Source organism: Camelus bactrianus, chromosome 17 (assembly GCF_048773025.1).
Source record: "Camelus bactrianus isolate YW-2024 breed Bactrian camel chromosome 17, ASM4877302v1, whole genome shotgun sequence".
NCBI classification, from domain to species: domain Eukaryota; kingdom Metazoa; phylum Chordata; class Mammalia; order Artiodactyla; family Camelidae; genus Camelus; species Camelus bactrianus.
In genome coordinates this window covers 29,004,868-29,022,089 of record NC_133555.1, presented here as the reverse complement: position 1 = coordinate 29,022,089, position 17,222 = coordinate 29,004,868, and the positions used below count along the sequence as shown (strand labels likewise).

General features: G+C 37.9%; 1 protein-coding gene across 3 annotated transcripts in view; it reads right to left on the bottom strand.

Moving 5' to 3' along the window:
* Positions 1 to 17,222, bottom strand: part of ERC2 (ELKS/RAB6-interacting/CAST family member 2) — an 875,964-nt gene that overhangs the window by 480,800 nt on the left and 377,942 nt on the right. For all 3 annotated transcript variants that reach the window (XR_012499973.1, XR_012499974.1, XM_074344641.1), the window contains exon 8: positions 747 to 884. Coding sequence is in view for 1 of the 3 variants with exons in the window: in XM_074344641.1 (XP_074200742.1) it covers positions 747 to 884 (138 nt within the window). In the remaining 2 variants the exon portion in view is untranslated. The remainder of the gene's footprint in view (positions 1 to 746; positions 885 to 17,222) is intronic.

The window sequence follows — 17,222 nt, the reverse complement described above, 5'->3', positions numbered from 1 at the left end:
ATCCTCTTTTACAAATGGAGAAAGTGAGCAGTTAAGTAACTTGTCCAAAGTAGTCAGTGTCAGACTTAGGATTTAAATCCAACCAGTATGGCTGCAATGTCCACATTCTTACTACTACGCAATACAGCTTCTCAGGAAGCTGAACTCTCAGAAGGGGAATTAAGTCTGCAGACAGTAAAGAACATTCTAGGCTTAGTAATAGCATGTGAAAAGGGTCTAAGGCAGGAGGGAACATGGTGCAGTTAAAAATCTTGGAGGCCAGCAAGGCTAGAGCACAAATAACAAGGGAAGAGAGATGAAGGATGAGGCAGGAAAAGAAGGAAGGAAAGATGGAAGGAAGGAAGGGAGGAGGAAAAGAAGGAAGAAAGGAAGGAAAGAAGGAAGGAAAGAGAGAGAGTGAGGCAAGCAGGCTGTTCATACAAGAGCCAGAGCAAATGAAGGGACAGACCCTACAGGGAAGGTTAAAAATTTCAGTTTCTTTCATACTAAAAATAATGACAAGGTAGTGAAAGTTTTCAAGCAGGGCCAAGGATGATGCAATCAGATATGCATTTCAGAAAGATGCCCTTGGCTCCAGTGTGCCAAGTCTACTGCAGAGGGCTAGCACAGGAGTGGGAGGCCCAGCTGAGACCAGGGTTAGTGTGAGTGCACGGAGAAAAGAAGGCACACTGAAGTGCATTGGGATCATCTCCTCTCAACCATGTTACCCTAAATCCTGATATCCCTGCTTTTTAGTCCAAGCTCACCTTCTCTGACAAAGCCTCCTCGAGTGTCGCCAGCGCAGTGTCCGTATTACTGGAATCAGTCTGCAAGGACTTCACTCTGTCTTTCAGATTGGTCAGTTGCTTGTCTTTATCCCTAAGTTGCTCTTGTAAGTTTTCAATCTGAAAGTAAAGACCACCATATTTAATACACATTTTATTACATATCTAATGCCAAGATTCCTGAAGTGGACCTATTAAAAAAAAAAAAAAACACCCAAGATTATGGAAACTGTCGATATTACAACGTTACATTTTGACTTAGAATCAAGGCCATTTTGATGAGACCTTCTTTCTTTCATGTAATCCAACTTTGTTTTTAAATGGCAATACAGATGAGCAGCATATCTTCCTCCATGCAAATGCAAGCCCTCCAGACACATAAGCACTATTATTTCTATATATTTCTATTCCTTTCACCAGTCCTTTTTAAGTCTCAAGTCCATAAACCTAATCTTGGTGTAGTGAATCAGAGAAACACACATACAGGACTTATTCATTCAATAAGCAGGCACATATTGGGTGCCCATTCTGCCCTTTATCAGTATGTGGCAGAACCTATGTAGTCATTCACTCACTCTTTTATTCAGTATTAAACTTTGTGATATGCCAAATGTTGTCAAGTGGCTGTTTTAAAGTAACCACATGAAAAGCCAAGTAGGTTATCACCAGTAGACTGTTAATGGGAAGAACTTGTGATATAAATCAAATGTAACAAGTACTGAACACTCCATTTGGCAACTAAGTCATGTGCTGGCAACCAACCAGCCATTATTATCTACTATCTGCAGCCTGAAATAAACACAGCAAATAGCCGATTGTAATGCCTGCCCAGGAGCCACAGCAAGGACCTTCTCTTGGGCATTTCATACATTATCATTCATGTTTTTATTCTCTGCTTTCAAACCATGTATTTCTTATCTAAGGATTAAAAAAACCCACTGTACAAACAATTTATTCGTATTAAGGGTTTTAAAATGACAAGGAAAAAAAGCAGTACAACTCTAAGATAAGTCCCATTCAAAATATTTGTATTCTGCACCCAGGCTTTCTTAGAAAATCATTCCAAATGCATGTTTCACAATGTGGAACTAACAAATTTGGGGATTACTCAAGTCACATAGCATGAATCTGGAACGGCAATACAAATAATGACAATAGTAGAAGCAATAATGAAGAGGAGGAGGGGTGACAAGTGGAAGTGGGAGCAGTAGCAGCATCAAAATAGCTCTGAATGCAAAGATAACGACTCTGCTGACCCTTAATCTAAGAACAGAGGACTTGGTTAATTTTTCCAATGGTTAAAATGGATGTGGGCTAATGAAGAGAAACTTTTCTTCCTTCCAATTTTTCCACCTTCCTTTCCTTCCTTCTTCTTTCTTTTATTCCTTCCTTTCTCCTTCCCCCTCCTCCACCATCTTCTTCCTCTTTTTTGCCAGTGAGGTTTTTAGTATGACATGTTTTCAGCCTTGAGACAGGCATCCTGGTTTAGGTCAAATGATTAACCTTCTCTTTCATAAAAATGCATTGTGTTCCTATCCAGCTACCACTGTGAGAATTCACTGTCCCTCCATGAAAAACACAGGAACTCAAAAGGTATTATCATCCACAGTCAAAACAAAGGCTTCCTCCATTCCAGACAAGTGTTCATGTGGTTACACAACACCACAGGCAAATATACAAGTGAGCAAAAATATGGATGGCTACATATCAGAATGATAGTCATTATATAGAAGGAGCCAGCAACTGAGAGGACTGACTCTTGAGAGAGAATGTGTGTTATTATTTTGAGCACACTTACACCCACAGATACATCTGTGTACACATATGTGTGCAAATCCATGGTGGCTGCAAACAAACTGATTAACTTCCCTCTGTCCAACCTGGAAGACAGTGCCCTAGACAGGGGAGAGGAGACTCTCCCTCAGGGCGTCAGCACTGGGGCAGTGGCATCACTGTTTTCAAGAGACTATGGGCTCTGGAAATAGAGATTAAAGAAGACTGTTGTTAGCCTGTGTGAAATTCCCTGGGGCCTTCTCAAATTACTGAGAAGACTAAGGATGTTGAGGGTCAGGGGTCCCAGAAGTATGCAGGTAGGAGATAAGACTTGGAGAAATGTGGGCTGCTGAGACCTGGGGACACAGGAGTGACAGATCTATTTATGTCAGATCTTAAGAATTCAGCAGAAGAGCCAATTATACCGCAGACAAGACCAAAAGACACATCTGGGAACTGGAGATGTTTATAAAGCTAAGAATACACTACTTTAAGAAATGTTGCAATAATATCGCCAAAAATTATTTTTCTTTTTTAATTGAAGTAGTTAGTTGATTTACAATGTTGTGTTAGTTTTTGGTGTACAGCATATTTTACTATGAAAAACAGTATAATGATTCTTTAAAAAATAAAAATAGTCTTACCATATGATCCAGCAATCCCACTCCTGGGCATATATTTGAAGGGTACTCTAATTCAAAAGGATACATGCACCCCAATGTTTATAGCAGCACTATTTACAATAGCCAAGACATGGAAGCAACCTAAATGCCCATAGACAGATGACTGGATAAGGAATGATTCTTAATAACAAGGTACAGACCAGGATGGAGAATATAACCTCTTTTGTAAAATTTTAAAAACCTGTAGATAGATACATATATGTAGCTACTGAAATAAAATTTTTTTCTGGGAAAAAAAATCACAAGAAATGTTAACACCTGTTTAACTTTGGGGGAAAGGGTCTAGGTTGCAAACAGGTGGAAGGGAGCTTCTTTTTCTTATTTCTGTAGTTTTCTGCTTGAATTTTCTAGCCATGTAGGTTTTATTCATTTTTAATACCAACTGAAATTATCTGGTTGGTGAGATTATAGGACATTTTAGTTTATATTTGTATATAAAAATTTTTAAACCATTATGCAACTATTTAAAATCAAGTTTGCATACAATTGATAACTAAGTGGAAATACTAGAGTGAGGAGGGAAAAAAGTAGTATGTAAAAATCATATGACTTTTTTTTATTGAGTTATAATCATTTTACAATGTTGTGTCAAATTTCAGTGAAGAGCACAATTTTTCAGTTATACATGAACATATATATATTCATTGTCACATTTTTTTTCTCTGTGAGCTACCATAAGATCTTGCATATATTTCCCTGTGCTATACATTATAATCTTGTTTATCTATTCTAATTTTGAAATCCCAATCTGTCCCTTCCCAAATCCAGCCCCCTTGGCAACCACAAGTTTGTATTCTATGTCTAAGTCTATTTCTGTTTTATATTTATGCTTTATTTGCTTTCTTTTATTTTTTTTTTAGATTCCACATATCAGTGATCTCATATGGTATTTTTCTTTCACTTTCTGGCTTACTTCACTTAGAATGACATTCTCCAGGAACATCCATGTTGCTGCAAATGGAGTTATGTTGCCAGTTTTTATGGCTGAATAGTATTCCACTGTATAAATATACCACCTCTTCTTTATCCAGTCATCTGTTGATGGACATTTAGGCTGTTTCCATGTCTTGGCTATTGTAAATAGTGCTTCTGTGAACATTGGGGTGCAGGTGTCATCCTGAAGTAAGGTTCCTTCTGGATATATGCCCAGAAGCGGGATTCCTGGGTCATATGGTAAGTCTATTCCTAGTCTTTGGAGGAATCTCCATACTGTTTTCCGCAGTGGCTGTACAAAACTGCATTCCCACCAGCAGTGAAGGAGGGTTCCCTTTTCTCCACAGCCTCTCCAGCATTTGTCATTTGTAGATTTTTGAATGATGGCCATTCTGACTGGTGTGAGGTGATACCTCATTGTAGTTTTGATTTGCACGTCTCTTATAATTAGTGATTTCAACTTTGATTTAATCATTGACCCATTGTTTTCTTAATAGCATGTTGTTTAATCTCCATGCTTTCCTTTTTTTCTCCTTTGTTTCTCTGTAGTTGATTTCTAGTTTCATGGCATTGTGGTCAGTAAAGATGCTTGAGATAATTTTTAATCTTCTTAAAAGACATTTCTTTGTACAAAGAAAAAACTTTAGCTAACACAGAATAAAAACATATATAAAAGGAACTCAATAAAATTTTATTTAGCAATAGTATGACTGATGATTTTAGTTTTCTTCTTTATACTTTCCCGCATTTCCCAGGTTGTTTTCTGTGAACATAACAGAATAAAAGATATTTAAGACCAACTACAAAATATCAGAATTGTTCTTTAATTGTGTTTTGAACGTAAGTTTGTGCTTTTCAAAAGGACTCATTTTACAGGAGGAGGCCAAGATGGCAGAGTAGAAGGATGCTTGTAGCTCACCCTCTCCCACAAATACACCAAGACTCACATCCACAGACCCACTCAGCCAACCAGAGCACCTGCGGAACTCCGACAGAACATCTTCCTCTTCAAAAGATAGAGATGCCAAAAATCTGGTAGGAGAAAAGGAAAAAAGAAAGAAGAAAAGGCAAAACAATGGGACAGGTCCCGCAGGGAGGAAGCAGCAAAGGAAGACTGGCGCTCGTTCGCTGGGTCTCTCCTCTCCAACTGAGAGACCAACGGGGCGGAGGGGGAGCCTCCGAGGCTCGGTTCTGTATAGAGCAGCCCTTGACCGACAGAACTAAGTTAAACGGGCACAGAGGGTCCCCGTGACACCCAGCCCCAGACGCGGCCCGGCAGCCAGGGGCAGGGCCAGGCTGCCTGAGACAGGCAGAGGACGGGGATGGCTGCACTGAGGCAGCCCAAGGGGACTGCAGGGAGCTGTGTGCCGTGGCTGTGGGTGCACAGGGCAGAACAACCTGGGCCCTCCATAAAACAACATGGCTGATGTGCCCTGGGGGGAAGGGTGCATACCCCTGTCTCTGAAAACCCTCGGAAAGTTTTCAGGTGAAGAGAGGCGGGGCTCAGGCACAGCCACCATATCCTCCGGCATGTAGTACCCAGGCAGGTAGGGGGGCAAAACTTGAATCTGCACCTAACGACTTAGCAGCCTCAAAGGCCGGAGACTTGTCTACACTGCGAGGCAGCTAGGATCCTTCTGTCCTGGTCCCTCAGAGAACTTGCTCCGCCAAGACAAACAAGGAGCTAGGTTTTGGCCTGCAGCAGGGACAGGGCTGTTCCTCGGTCTTCCCCCAGCCCGCCTGCAGAGTACCGACCAGGGCAGAGTGCGCAGAGGCACAGAGCAGCGGGGCTACCGGTGCCGGCAGAGGGCAGGCGGCCCCCCGCCTTTTAGGCAGGAACGCAGCACCCTGACCGCAGTGCTGGGAGGGGGCGCGACCCGCCTTCCTACCCGGCCAGTCTGCAACATCTGACTGTGGCATCGAGAGGGTCAGTGACCCGCCTGCCCACAGCAAAGGAGAGCTGCACCTGACCCAGTGTTGGGAGGAGGCGCGATCTGCTTGCGGACAGGCACTGGGAGTAGCACAGATGAGTGAGCGCATGGAGGGCCTCTGGAAACAGCAAGCTGAGCTTCCAAAACAGGACGCAGACAGAAAGACTTCGCATTAAAAGCACATGGTCTCCAGGAGAACACCCACCCCCCTACCTTTTTTTTCTTTTAAATCTGTTTTTACCTGTTCTATTTTCTATTACCCTTTTAATTTTTACTTCTTAAACAATTATATATACTCCCAGTTTTAATCTCTTGTAAATTTTTAAAAAATATTTTTATTATTATTATTTTTAAAAATCCACATCATTTCATTTTTATTTTTCTTGGTTTTGATGTCCTGTTATTGATTATACACAGGTTTCAAATACATCTTTTCCTCTTTTCTCCTTTTTTAAAGGTTTTTAAAGGACATCTCAACCTGATTGCTATTCTGCTTCAACTTGGTCTTCTACTATTCATTATACACTGTTTTCAAACCTTTTTTCTCCCTCCTTTTAAAATTCTCTCTCTCTCTCTTTTTTCTTTTCTAAGCTTTATTCCTACATAGGCATTAGATAGATAAAATCCTTAAGGACCACAATAGATAACTGATACTCCATAAACCACAGTGCCAGAATTAGGAGCAAGATGAAGAAGCAGAGAAACCATTCCCAATTAAAAGAACAAGAGAAATCCCCTGGAAGAATGATCAATGAAATAGACATCGATAGCCCACTAGATCAAGATTTCAAAAAAGGAGTGATCAAAATACTGAAGGAACTAAAAGAAATAGTGTTTAGAGATATAAAATATATCAAAAATGAAATTGAAGCTATAAAGAAGAGCCAAGTAGAATGGGTAAACTCACTGACTGAGATGAGGAATGATCTAAAGGCTATTCAAAGCAGACTAGATAATGCAGAGAAACGAATTAGTGACCTAGAAGACAGGACAATAGAAAGCACCCAATAAGAAAAGCTACAAGATAAACAAAAACAAATGAAAATAGCATAAGGGACCTATGGGATAATATAAAGTGTGCCAATCTTCACATAATAGGGGTCCCAGAAAGGGAAGAAAGATCAAAGGGAATTGAAAAGGTTTTTGAAGAAATCATGACTGAAAACTTACCAAACTTAAAAAAGGAATCAGATATCCAAGTACAGGAAGCTCAGAGGGTCCCAAACAGGAAGAACCCAAATAGACCTACACCAAGACATATCATAATCAAGATGGCCAGAGTCAAGGATAAAGAAATGATCCTAAAGGCAACAAGAGAAAAGCAAAGAGTGAGTTACAAGGGAACCCCCATAAGGCTCTCAGCTGATTTCTCTACACAAACACTACAGGCCAGAAGGGAGTGGCAAGATATATTCAAAGTCCTGAATGAAAAAAAGATGCAGCCTAGGATACTTGATCCAGCAAGGCTATCCTTTACAATAGAAGGAGACATAAAGAATTTCACAGACAAGAAAAAGCTACAAGAGTTTAGCAACACTAAACCCATGCTAAAAGAAATATTGAAAAGTCTACTCTAAATAGGAAAGCAGCAGGATGCTACAGATATGAGAACTCACAACTGGAAAGGTGGTAACTCATGAATTACAAATAAACACGAAATTATAAAAGAAGACATACAAATCATTGAGAGTGGGAGAGGGAGGCAGGAAAATATAGATTTTTTTTCTTCATTTTTAAAATTTTTTGTTATCAATAGGATGGGTTTGAGATCATGTTACTATCAGTTTAATAAAAACAGTTATATTAATGGGCTAATAGACTTACAAAACAGGATAACCACAAGTCAAAAACTTCCAAGGGAGTCACAAAAACTAAATAAAATCCATGATAATTCAAAGGAAAATTACCAAACCACAAAAGGAAGAAGAAAGGAACAAAGAGGAATTACCAAATCAACTGCAAAGATAAGTTCAAAATGGCAATAAACACACATCTATCATAAATTACTGTAAATGTTAATGGACTAAATGCTCCAGTCAAAAGACATAGAGTGGCAGACTGGATAATAAAGCAAGAACCTCCAATATGCTGCATAGAAGAGACCCACTTTAGGGAGAAGGACACATATAGATTGAGAGTGAAAGGATGGAAAAAGATATTCCATGCAAATGGAAAAGCCAAAAAAGCAGGTGTTGCAGTACTGATTTCAGACAAAATAGACTTTAAAACAAAGGCTATAAAGAAAGATAAAGAAGGACATTTTATAATGATTAAAGGAGTGATACAAGATGAGGATACTACACTCACTAATATATATGCACCCAATATAGGAGAACCTAAGTACATAAAACAATTACTAACAGAGATAAAGGGGGATATTCATGGGAATACAATCATAGTTGGAGATTTTAACACCACATTAACATAACTAGACAAATCTTCCAGACAGAAAATAAATAAGGCAACAGAGAAATTAGATAATACAATAGAAAAATTAGATTTGGTGGATATTTTCAAAGCATTATACCCCCAAAAGTAGGATATGCATTCTTTTCAAGTGCACATGGAACATTTCCAGGACTGATCATGTACTTGGGCACAAAAGGACCCTCAACAATTTTAAGAAGATATAAATTATCTCTAGCATCTTTACTGACCACAATGCCATGAAACTAGAAATCAACAACAGAGAAACAAAGGAGGGAAAAAGGAAATTATGGAGATTAAACAATATGCTATTAAAAAACCAATGGGTCAATGAGGAAATCAAAGCTGAAATTAAAAAATACCTTGAGACAAATGAAAATGAAAGCACAACCACACAAAATTTATGGGACACAGCAAAAGCAGTGCTAAGAGGGAACTTTATAGCGATACAGGCCTTCCTCAAAAAAGAACAATCTCAAATAAACAATTTAACCCACCAGCTGAGAGAACTAGGAAAAGAAGAACAAAAAACCCTTAAAGGCAGCAGAAGGAAGGTAACTATAAAGATTAGGGAGGAAATAAATAAAATAGAGATTTAAAAAACCACAGAAAAAAATCAATCAAACCAAAAGCTGGGTTTTTTTTAAAAGTAAGTAAAATCAACAAACCTCTGGTCAAACTCACAAAGAAAAAAGAGAGAGCACAAATTAGCAAAATAAGAAAGGAAAATGAAGAAATTACAACAAATAACATAGAAATACAGAATGTCATACGAGAATATTATGAAAAACTCTATGGAACCAAACTGGATAACCTAGAGGAGATGGACAAGTTTCTGGAAACATACTGTCCACCAAGACTGAATCAAGAAGAAACTGACCACTTGAACAAACTGATCACTAGAAATGAAATCGAAATAGCAATAAAAAAAAAAAAACCTCCCTACAAATAAAAGGACCGGATGGCTTCACTGGGGAATTCTACCAAACATACAAAGAAGAATTCATACCAGTCCTTCTCAAACTCTTCCAGAAGATTGAAAAGGAGGGAATACTCCCAAACTCATTCTATGAAGCCACCATCATCTTGATACCAAAACCAGGCAAAGACACTACCAAAAAAAGAGAATTATAGGCCAATATCACTGATGAACATAGACGCCAAAATCCTCACCAAAATATTAGCAAATAGAATCTAACAACACATTAAAAAGCCTATACATCATGACCAAGTGGGAGTCATCCCAGGGACACAAGGGTGGTTCAACATACGCAAATCAATCAATGTAATACATCACATCAACAAGAGAAAGGACAAAAACCATATGATCATCTCCATAGATGCAGAAAAAGCATCTGATAAAATTCAACAACCATTTATGATAAAAACTCTCACCAAAGTGGGTTTAGAGAGAACACATCTCAACATAATAAAAGCTATATATGACAAACCTACAGCCAGCATAGTACTCAACAGTGAAAAACTCAAAAGCTTCCCACTAAAATCTGGGACAAGACAAGGATGCCCACTATCACCACTCCTATTCAACATAGTCTCAGAAGTCCTAGCCACAGCAATCAGGCAAGAGAGAGAAATAAAAGGGATCCAAATTGGAAAAGAAGTAAAAGTGTCACTATATGCTGATGACATGTTACTATATATATAGAAAACCCTAAAAGGTCTACACAAAAACTACTAGAGCTGATCGAAGAATTCAGAAAGGTAGCAGGCTACAAGATTAACGTTCAAAAATCAGTTGCATTTCTTTACACTAATGATGAATCAACAGAAAAAGAAAGTAAAGAAACAATCCCCTTTAAAATAGCACACAAAGTAATAAAATACCTAGGAGTAAATCTAACCAAGGAGATGAAAGAATTATACACAGAAAACTATAAACCACTGATGAAGGAAATTAAAGAAGACTTTAAAAAATGGAAAGATATCCCATGCTCCTGGATTCGAAGAATCAATATTGTTAAAATGGTCACACTGCCCAAGGCAATCTACAGATTTAATGCAATCCCTATCAAATTACCCAGGACATATTTCACAGAACTAGAAAAATCATAATAAAATGTATATGGAACCACAAAAGACCTAGAATTGCCAAAGCATTACTGAAGAGAAAGAAAGAGGCTGGAGGAATAACTCTCCCAGACTTCAGAGAATACTATAGAGCTACAGTCCTCAAGACAGCATGGTATTGGTACAAAAACATATAGACCAATGGAACAGAATAGAGAGCCCAGAAATGAACCCACAAACTTTTGGTCAACTCATCTTTGACAAAGGAGGCAAGAATATACAATGGAATAAAGACAGTCTCTTCAGCAAATGGTGTTGAGAAAACCAGACAGCAGTTTGTAAATCAATGAAGCTAGAACACTCCCTTACACCATACACAAAAATAAACTCAAAATGGATCAAAGACTTGAACATAAGACAAGATACAATAAACCTCTGAGAAGAAAACATAGACAAAACATTATCTGACATACATCTCAAAAATGTTCTAGAACAGTCTACTCAAGCAATAGAAATAAAAGCAAGAATAAACAAATGGGACCTAATTAAACTTACAAGCTTCTGCACAGCAAAGGAAACCATAAGTAAAACAAAAAGACAACTTATGGAATGAGAGAAAATTGTTGCAAATGAAACCGACAAAGGCTTGATCTCCAGAATGTATAAGCAGCTCATATGACTTAATAAGAAAAAAATAAACAACCCAATCCAAAAATGGGCAGAAGACCTAAACAAGCAATTTTCCAAGGAAGAAATACAAATGATCAATAGGCACATGAAAAAATGCTCAATATCACTAATTATCAGAGAAATGCAAATCAAAACTACAATGAGGTATCACCTCACACCAGTCAGAATGGCCATCATTCAAAAATCTACAAATGACAAATGTTGGAGAGGCTGTGGAGAAAAGGGAATCCTCCTTCACTGCTGGTGGGAATGCAGTTTTGTACAGCCACTGCGGAAAACAGTATGGAGATTCCTCCAAAGACTAGGAATAGACTTACCATATGACCCAGGAATCCCACTTCTGGGCATATATCCAGAAGGAACCTTACTTCAGGATGACACCTGCACCCCAATGTTTACAGAAGCACTATTTACAATAGCCAAGACATGGAAACAGCCTAAATGTCCATCAACAGATGACTGGATAAAGAAGAGGTGGTATAGTTATACAATGGAATACTACTCAGACATAAAAACCGACAATATAACGCCATTTGCAGCAATATGGATGTTCCTGGAGAATGTCATTCTAAGTGAAGTAAGCCAGAAAGTGAAAGAAAAATACCATATGAGATCACTGATATGTGGAATCTAAAAAAAAAAAGAAAGCAAATAAAGCATAAATATAAAACAGAAATAGACTCAGACATAGAATACAAACTTGTGGTTGCCAAGGGGGCTGGATTTGGGAAGGGACAGATTGGGATTTCAAAATTAGAATAGATAAACAAGATTATAATGTATAGCACAGGGAAATATATGCAAGATCTTATGGTAGCTCACAGAGAAAAAAATGTGACAATGAATATATATATTTTCATGTATAACTGAAAAATTGAGCTCTACACTGGAATTTGAGAGAACATTGTAAAATGATCATAGATCAATAAAAAATGTTAAAAAAAAAAAAAAGGACTCATTGTAGGAGGAACTATCACTTTGTTACTTCAAGGAGGATTCAATTCCTAAAATTTTAATATTAGGAGACTGGGGTAAATGTAAACTTCTGTATCTTTTTATAAATTATTTAAAGCTTTCTGATATTCACGGTTATTAATGATTTACAAGGGAAAATGTTTGGAAACTTTTTTTCAAAGGTAATGTTGTACTAAGTTCAAACAGCAAGCAATGGAAAATAAGCAAAGGAAAACACAAGTTAGGATGGGGAGGTTTGGGGATGGAAAGTAAAGATTTTGTGAGAAATTCCACATGCTGCAAAAAATGGAATCCACTTTAGCAACATAAACCAACGCACTGGTCACTTAGACGTGATAAAAAGAGATGCACCTGAGCAGAAGGGGGCTGGAGAGGGACCTGAGCACAGGGTTGTCCTTGCCTTTGAACTGAGCTGCCTTTCCATCAGAGTTGGGCAGACTCAGAAGGAGCCAGTTTTGCTGAAATAGTACCTGCACCTTCCAGAGCATGTCACTGGAGAGGGATCAGGGAGGGGTCAGGGAGAGCTCAGGCCCTGGAGGTCAACAGACAACCCTAATCCTAATGGCTTCAAGCTGATTTCTAAAGCTCCAGGCCCACCAAGACTGAAGAGGGCCAATGCCTAGAGGGAGCTTTCATGCAAAGGTTTTACATAAGTACAGCCCCCAGTGGGAGAACTGTCATTGACTAAACAGCAGCAGCCTCTTTGACTCCACATTTACTCCCCTTCTCATTTGGTCTCCAAATTGTAGCACAATTGTAATCTTCCTATAATGCAGATCTGACTGGATGACTTCCTTTCTTAGAACACTTCAGTTGTTCCACATTGCCTCCAGATAAAGCCCAAACTCCCTGACATCATATATGAGGCACTTCATGGCTCAACTGGTCTCCCAGGATTCCCTAGCCTTGCCCCAGCCTTGCCAAATCATTCCTGCTACCTCCCAGAACCAGGCTGTTTACAGCCTCCCCATCTTTGCCTGTTCATTTCCTCTACTTGGGAGATTCTTATCATCCCAATTTTCCACATAAGTTCTACTCAAATGTTTAGATATCACATATTCCTTACCTCCTCCAAGAACCACAACCCCACTCTGGCTCAGGCTGTCTTCTGCTTTGCACTTTTCACACACTCTTAAAAATCACCTCTTGTCTCTGCACAATGGGGCCGTGAGTTCCATTAAGACAGGAATTCTGTCATACTCGTATTTCTGGCCACAGCTCCCAGCTATGTTGGAAATACCATACAATTACTTATTGAATAAATGAAAGAATGAAGGAAGGAACCCTAAAGACAGTGTCTTATATAAAAGGAAGAGACCAGAGCAGGGTCCCTTCAGCACTTAGATTCTACAAAGAAGAAATTAAAAGCAATGGAGAAAGTCTATATATAGCCACAGTGTACCTAAAATATGCCTAGGCATCTTTGTGCTTTCAAATATTCAAAGGTATATTTTTGGTTGTTTTTTTATAGAGTTCTGACATTTAGCTACTAAAAAAAATCTTTTCTCCGTAACATGTATCTCTGTACTTTGTGTTATCCACATCTAGGGTATCAGTTAAAGCTTTTAGCTGAATCAACAGAAACAACCCACTCTGGTTTAAGCAGAAAAGGAGAATTCACAAAACCACCAAAAACTGGAGAACCAGGGTAGGGGAAAATAACCCAGAAAAATGCCCAAAGTTTTGATGCAATTGGTCTAGTGCAGACACTGCTGCCCCAGCTGCAGAATACCAGAAATGGAGGCTTAGAGCACCAACCCAGCTGCCGTGGACCACTGGACACCACCACTAGCCATGAAGTTGTGCAGCCCCATGGCCTTGACCTTGCTGTGTCTGCAGCAGAGAGTCCTTCACACTCCCAACATTCCAACAACTCTGGGGCAGGTACATCTAATGAGCAGAGCCAAGGTACAGTGTACAGCCCAACTGCAAGGAGAGCTAAGAAATCAAGTATTGACAGTTTCACCTCCCATCAGGAAAGGTCCTTCATAAGATCAGAAGACAGTTCAAAGTATGGGTAGCCAAAATAGAAGACATATAACCACAAAACCTAGAGAGAACCTGGGTGTCAGCTCCAGAACCAGCAAATTGCACCATCCTGAAACAATTTCTCTGAACTTTCTCTAAGTTCCTACAGGTCTATAAAGCTAAGATCTGACTTAGACACTTTTCCAAATGTGGTCCATTCAACACTGTTACCAGTCTATGATAAAATAACTACAGAAATCAAGACTGCCTGTCTATTATACCAATATTCAAGAATGTGGCTGTAACCATGAGCAGTGTATAGACAAAATGAGATGTTACTGAACTCATGTGTCACATGTGTCACACCAGAACTGCACAGTGATCATACATAGTAGGACCACATATTGTTCCACGACAAATTAAGACATTTAAAAAAGGAAATAGGTTGCTTGGGAGGCATGAATTTACAGGCCTGCTAATCTCTCACAATGCTTCGGAAATACCTTTCCTTCTCCTTTTTTTTAAAATTGTGGTAAAATATACAATACATACAATTTACCATCTACCTCAATTTAAGTGTGTAGTTCAGTAGTAGTTCAGTAGGATTAAATACCTTCATAATGTTGTACAACCAATACCATCATCCATCTCCCAAACTCTTTTCATCTTGAAAAACTGGAACTACACCCATTAAATGATAACTTTCCATTCCCCTGCTTCCTAGCCCCTGGCAACCACCATTCTACTTTTGATCTCTACAATTTTGAGTTCTCTGTGTACCTGATGTAAGTAGAATCATGGAGTATTTGTTTTCTTTGTGATTGGCTTATGTCAGTTAGCATAATGTTCTCAAGGTTCATCCATGTTATAGCATACATCAGAATTTCCCTCCTTTTTAAGCATACATCAGAATTTCCCTCTTTTTTAATTCAATTATATGTATATACCACATTTTGTTTATCAATTCATCTGTTGGTGGCTACTTAGGTTGATTATACATTTTAGCTACTGTGAATAATGCTGCTACAAATATGAGTGTACAAATACCTCTTTGAGATCAGATTTTCAATTCTTTTGGTTATATGACCAGAAGTAGAGTTGCTGGATCATGTGTTAGATCTATTTTTAATTTTTTGAGGAGCCACCATACTGTTTTCCACAGTGGCTTTACATTCCCACCAATAGTACACAAAAGTTTCAATTTTTCTACATCTGGCCAACGCTTATTATTTTCTGGGTTGTTGTTGTTGTTTTGGGATAGTCACCATACTAATGGGTGTGGGAGATAGTATCTCATTGTATTTTTGATTCGTATTTTCCTAATGACTAATGATGTTGAGTGGTATTTTCATGTGCTTATTGGTCACCTGTGTATCTTCTTTGGAGAAATATCTATCCAAGTCCTTTGCCCATTTTTTTAATCCAGTCATTTGACTTTTGTTAAGTTTTATTTCTCTATATATTCTGCATATCATTTCCTTATCAGATATACAATTTACAAATATTTTCTCCCATTCTGTGGGTTGCATTTTTACCCTGTGGATATTGTCTTTGGATGCACCTTTAAAAATTTTTTTCCATAAAATCCAATTTGTTTATTTACTTATTTTTTTATTTCCTGTGCCTTTGGTGTGATAATCAAGACATCACTGCCAAATCCAATGTTGTGATACTTTTGATTCATGTTTTCTTCTAAGGGTTTAGAAGACTTTAGACGAAGTCTTTAGGTTTTAGGTCTTTGTTCCATTTTGAATTAATTTTTGTATATGTTGTTAGGTAAGAGTACAACTTTATTCTTTTGCATGTGGATACCCAGTTTTTTCCCAGGACCATCTGTTGAAGAGACTCCTTTCCTCAATGAATGCTCTTGGTGCCCTTGTCAAAAATCATTTGACCATATTTGTGAGGGTTTAATTCTAGGCTCTGTTCTATTTCATGGCCTGTATTTATGCCAGTACCACACTGTTTTGATTAATACAGCTTTGTAGTAAGTTTTGAAGGAACATGATTCCAGCTTCATTCTTCATTTTCAAGACTGTTTTGGTCATTCAGGGTCGTTTGACATTTCATATAAACTTTATGGTGGGCTTCCTATTCATACAAAAAAATCATTGGGATTTTCATAGGGCTTGCATTGAATCTGTAAATCAATTTGGTTAGTATTAATATCTGACTTTTAAGTTTTCAAATCCATGAACATTGAATGTCTTTCCATTTATTAATGTCATCATTAATTTCTTTCAGCAATATTTTGCAGTTTTCACTGTACAAGTCTTTTATCCCCTTACTTAATTTCTAAGTATTTTATTCTTTTTGATACTATTCTAAATGGAATTGTTTTCTTATTTTCCTTTTCAGATTGTTCATTGTTAGTATACAGAAATACAACTGAATTTTGTGTGATGACTTTGGACCCTGCTCCATTTTTTAATTTTTTATTGGTTTCAACAGTTTTTTGGTATGGAATCCTAAGGGTTTTCTACATATAAGATCATATCATCAACAGACAGAGATTATTTTATACTTCTTCATCTCCTATTTCAATGCTTTTTATTTACTTTTATTGCCCACTTGCTCTGGCTAGAACTTCCAGTGCTGTGTTGAATAGAAGAGGTGAAAGTGGGCATCCTTGCCTTGTTCTTGGTCTTAAAGGAAAAGTTTTCAGTCTCTTTCACTACTGGCTATGATGTTCCCTGTGCATTTTTCATATATGGCTTTTATTATGTTGAGGTAGTTTCCTTCTATTTGTAGTCTTTGAAATATTTTTAACATAAAAGGAAGTTGAATCTTGTCAGTGTTTTTACTGAATGAATTGAGATGACCATGTGTATTTTTTCCCTTTTATTCTGTTAATGTGGTATATGACATTAATCAATTTTTGTATGTTTATCCATTCATACCATTTCAGAAAGAGACCTCACTTGGTCATGGTATATCATCCTTTTAATATTCTGCTGAATTTTATTTGCTTGATTTTGTTGAGTATTTTTGCATCAATATAATTAGGGATATTGGTATGTAGTATTCTTTTCTTGTAGTGTCTTCATCTA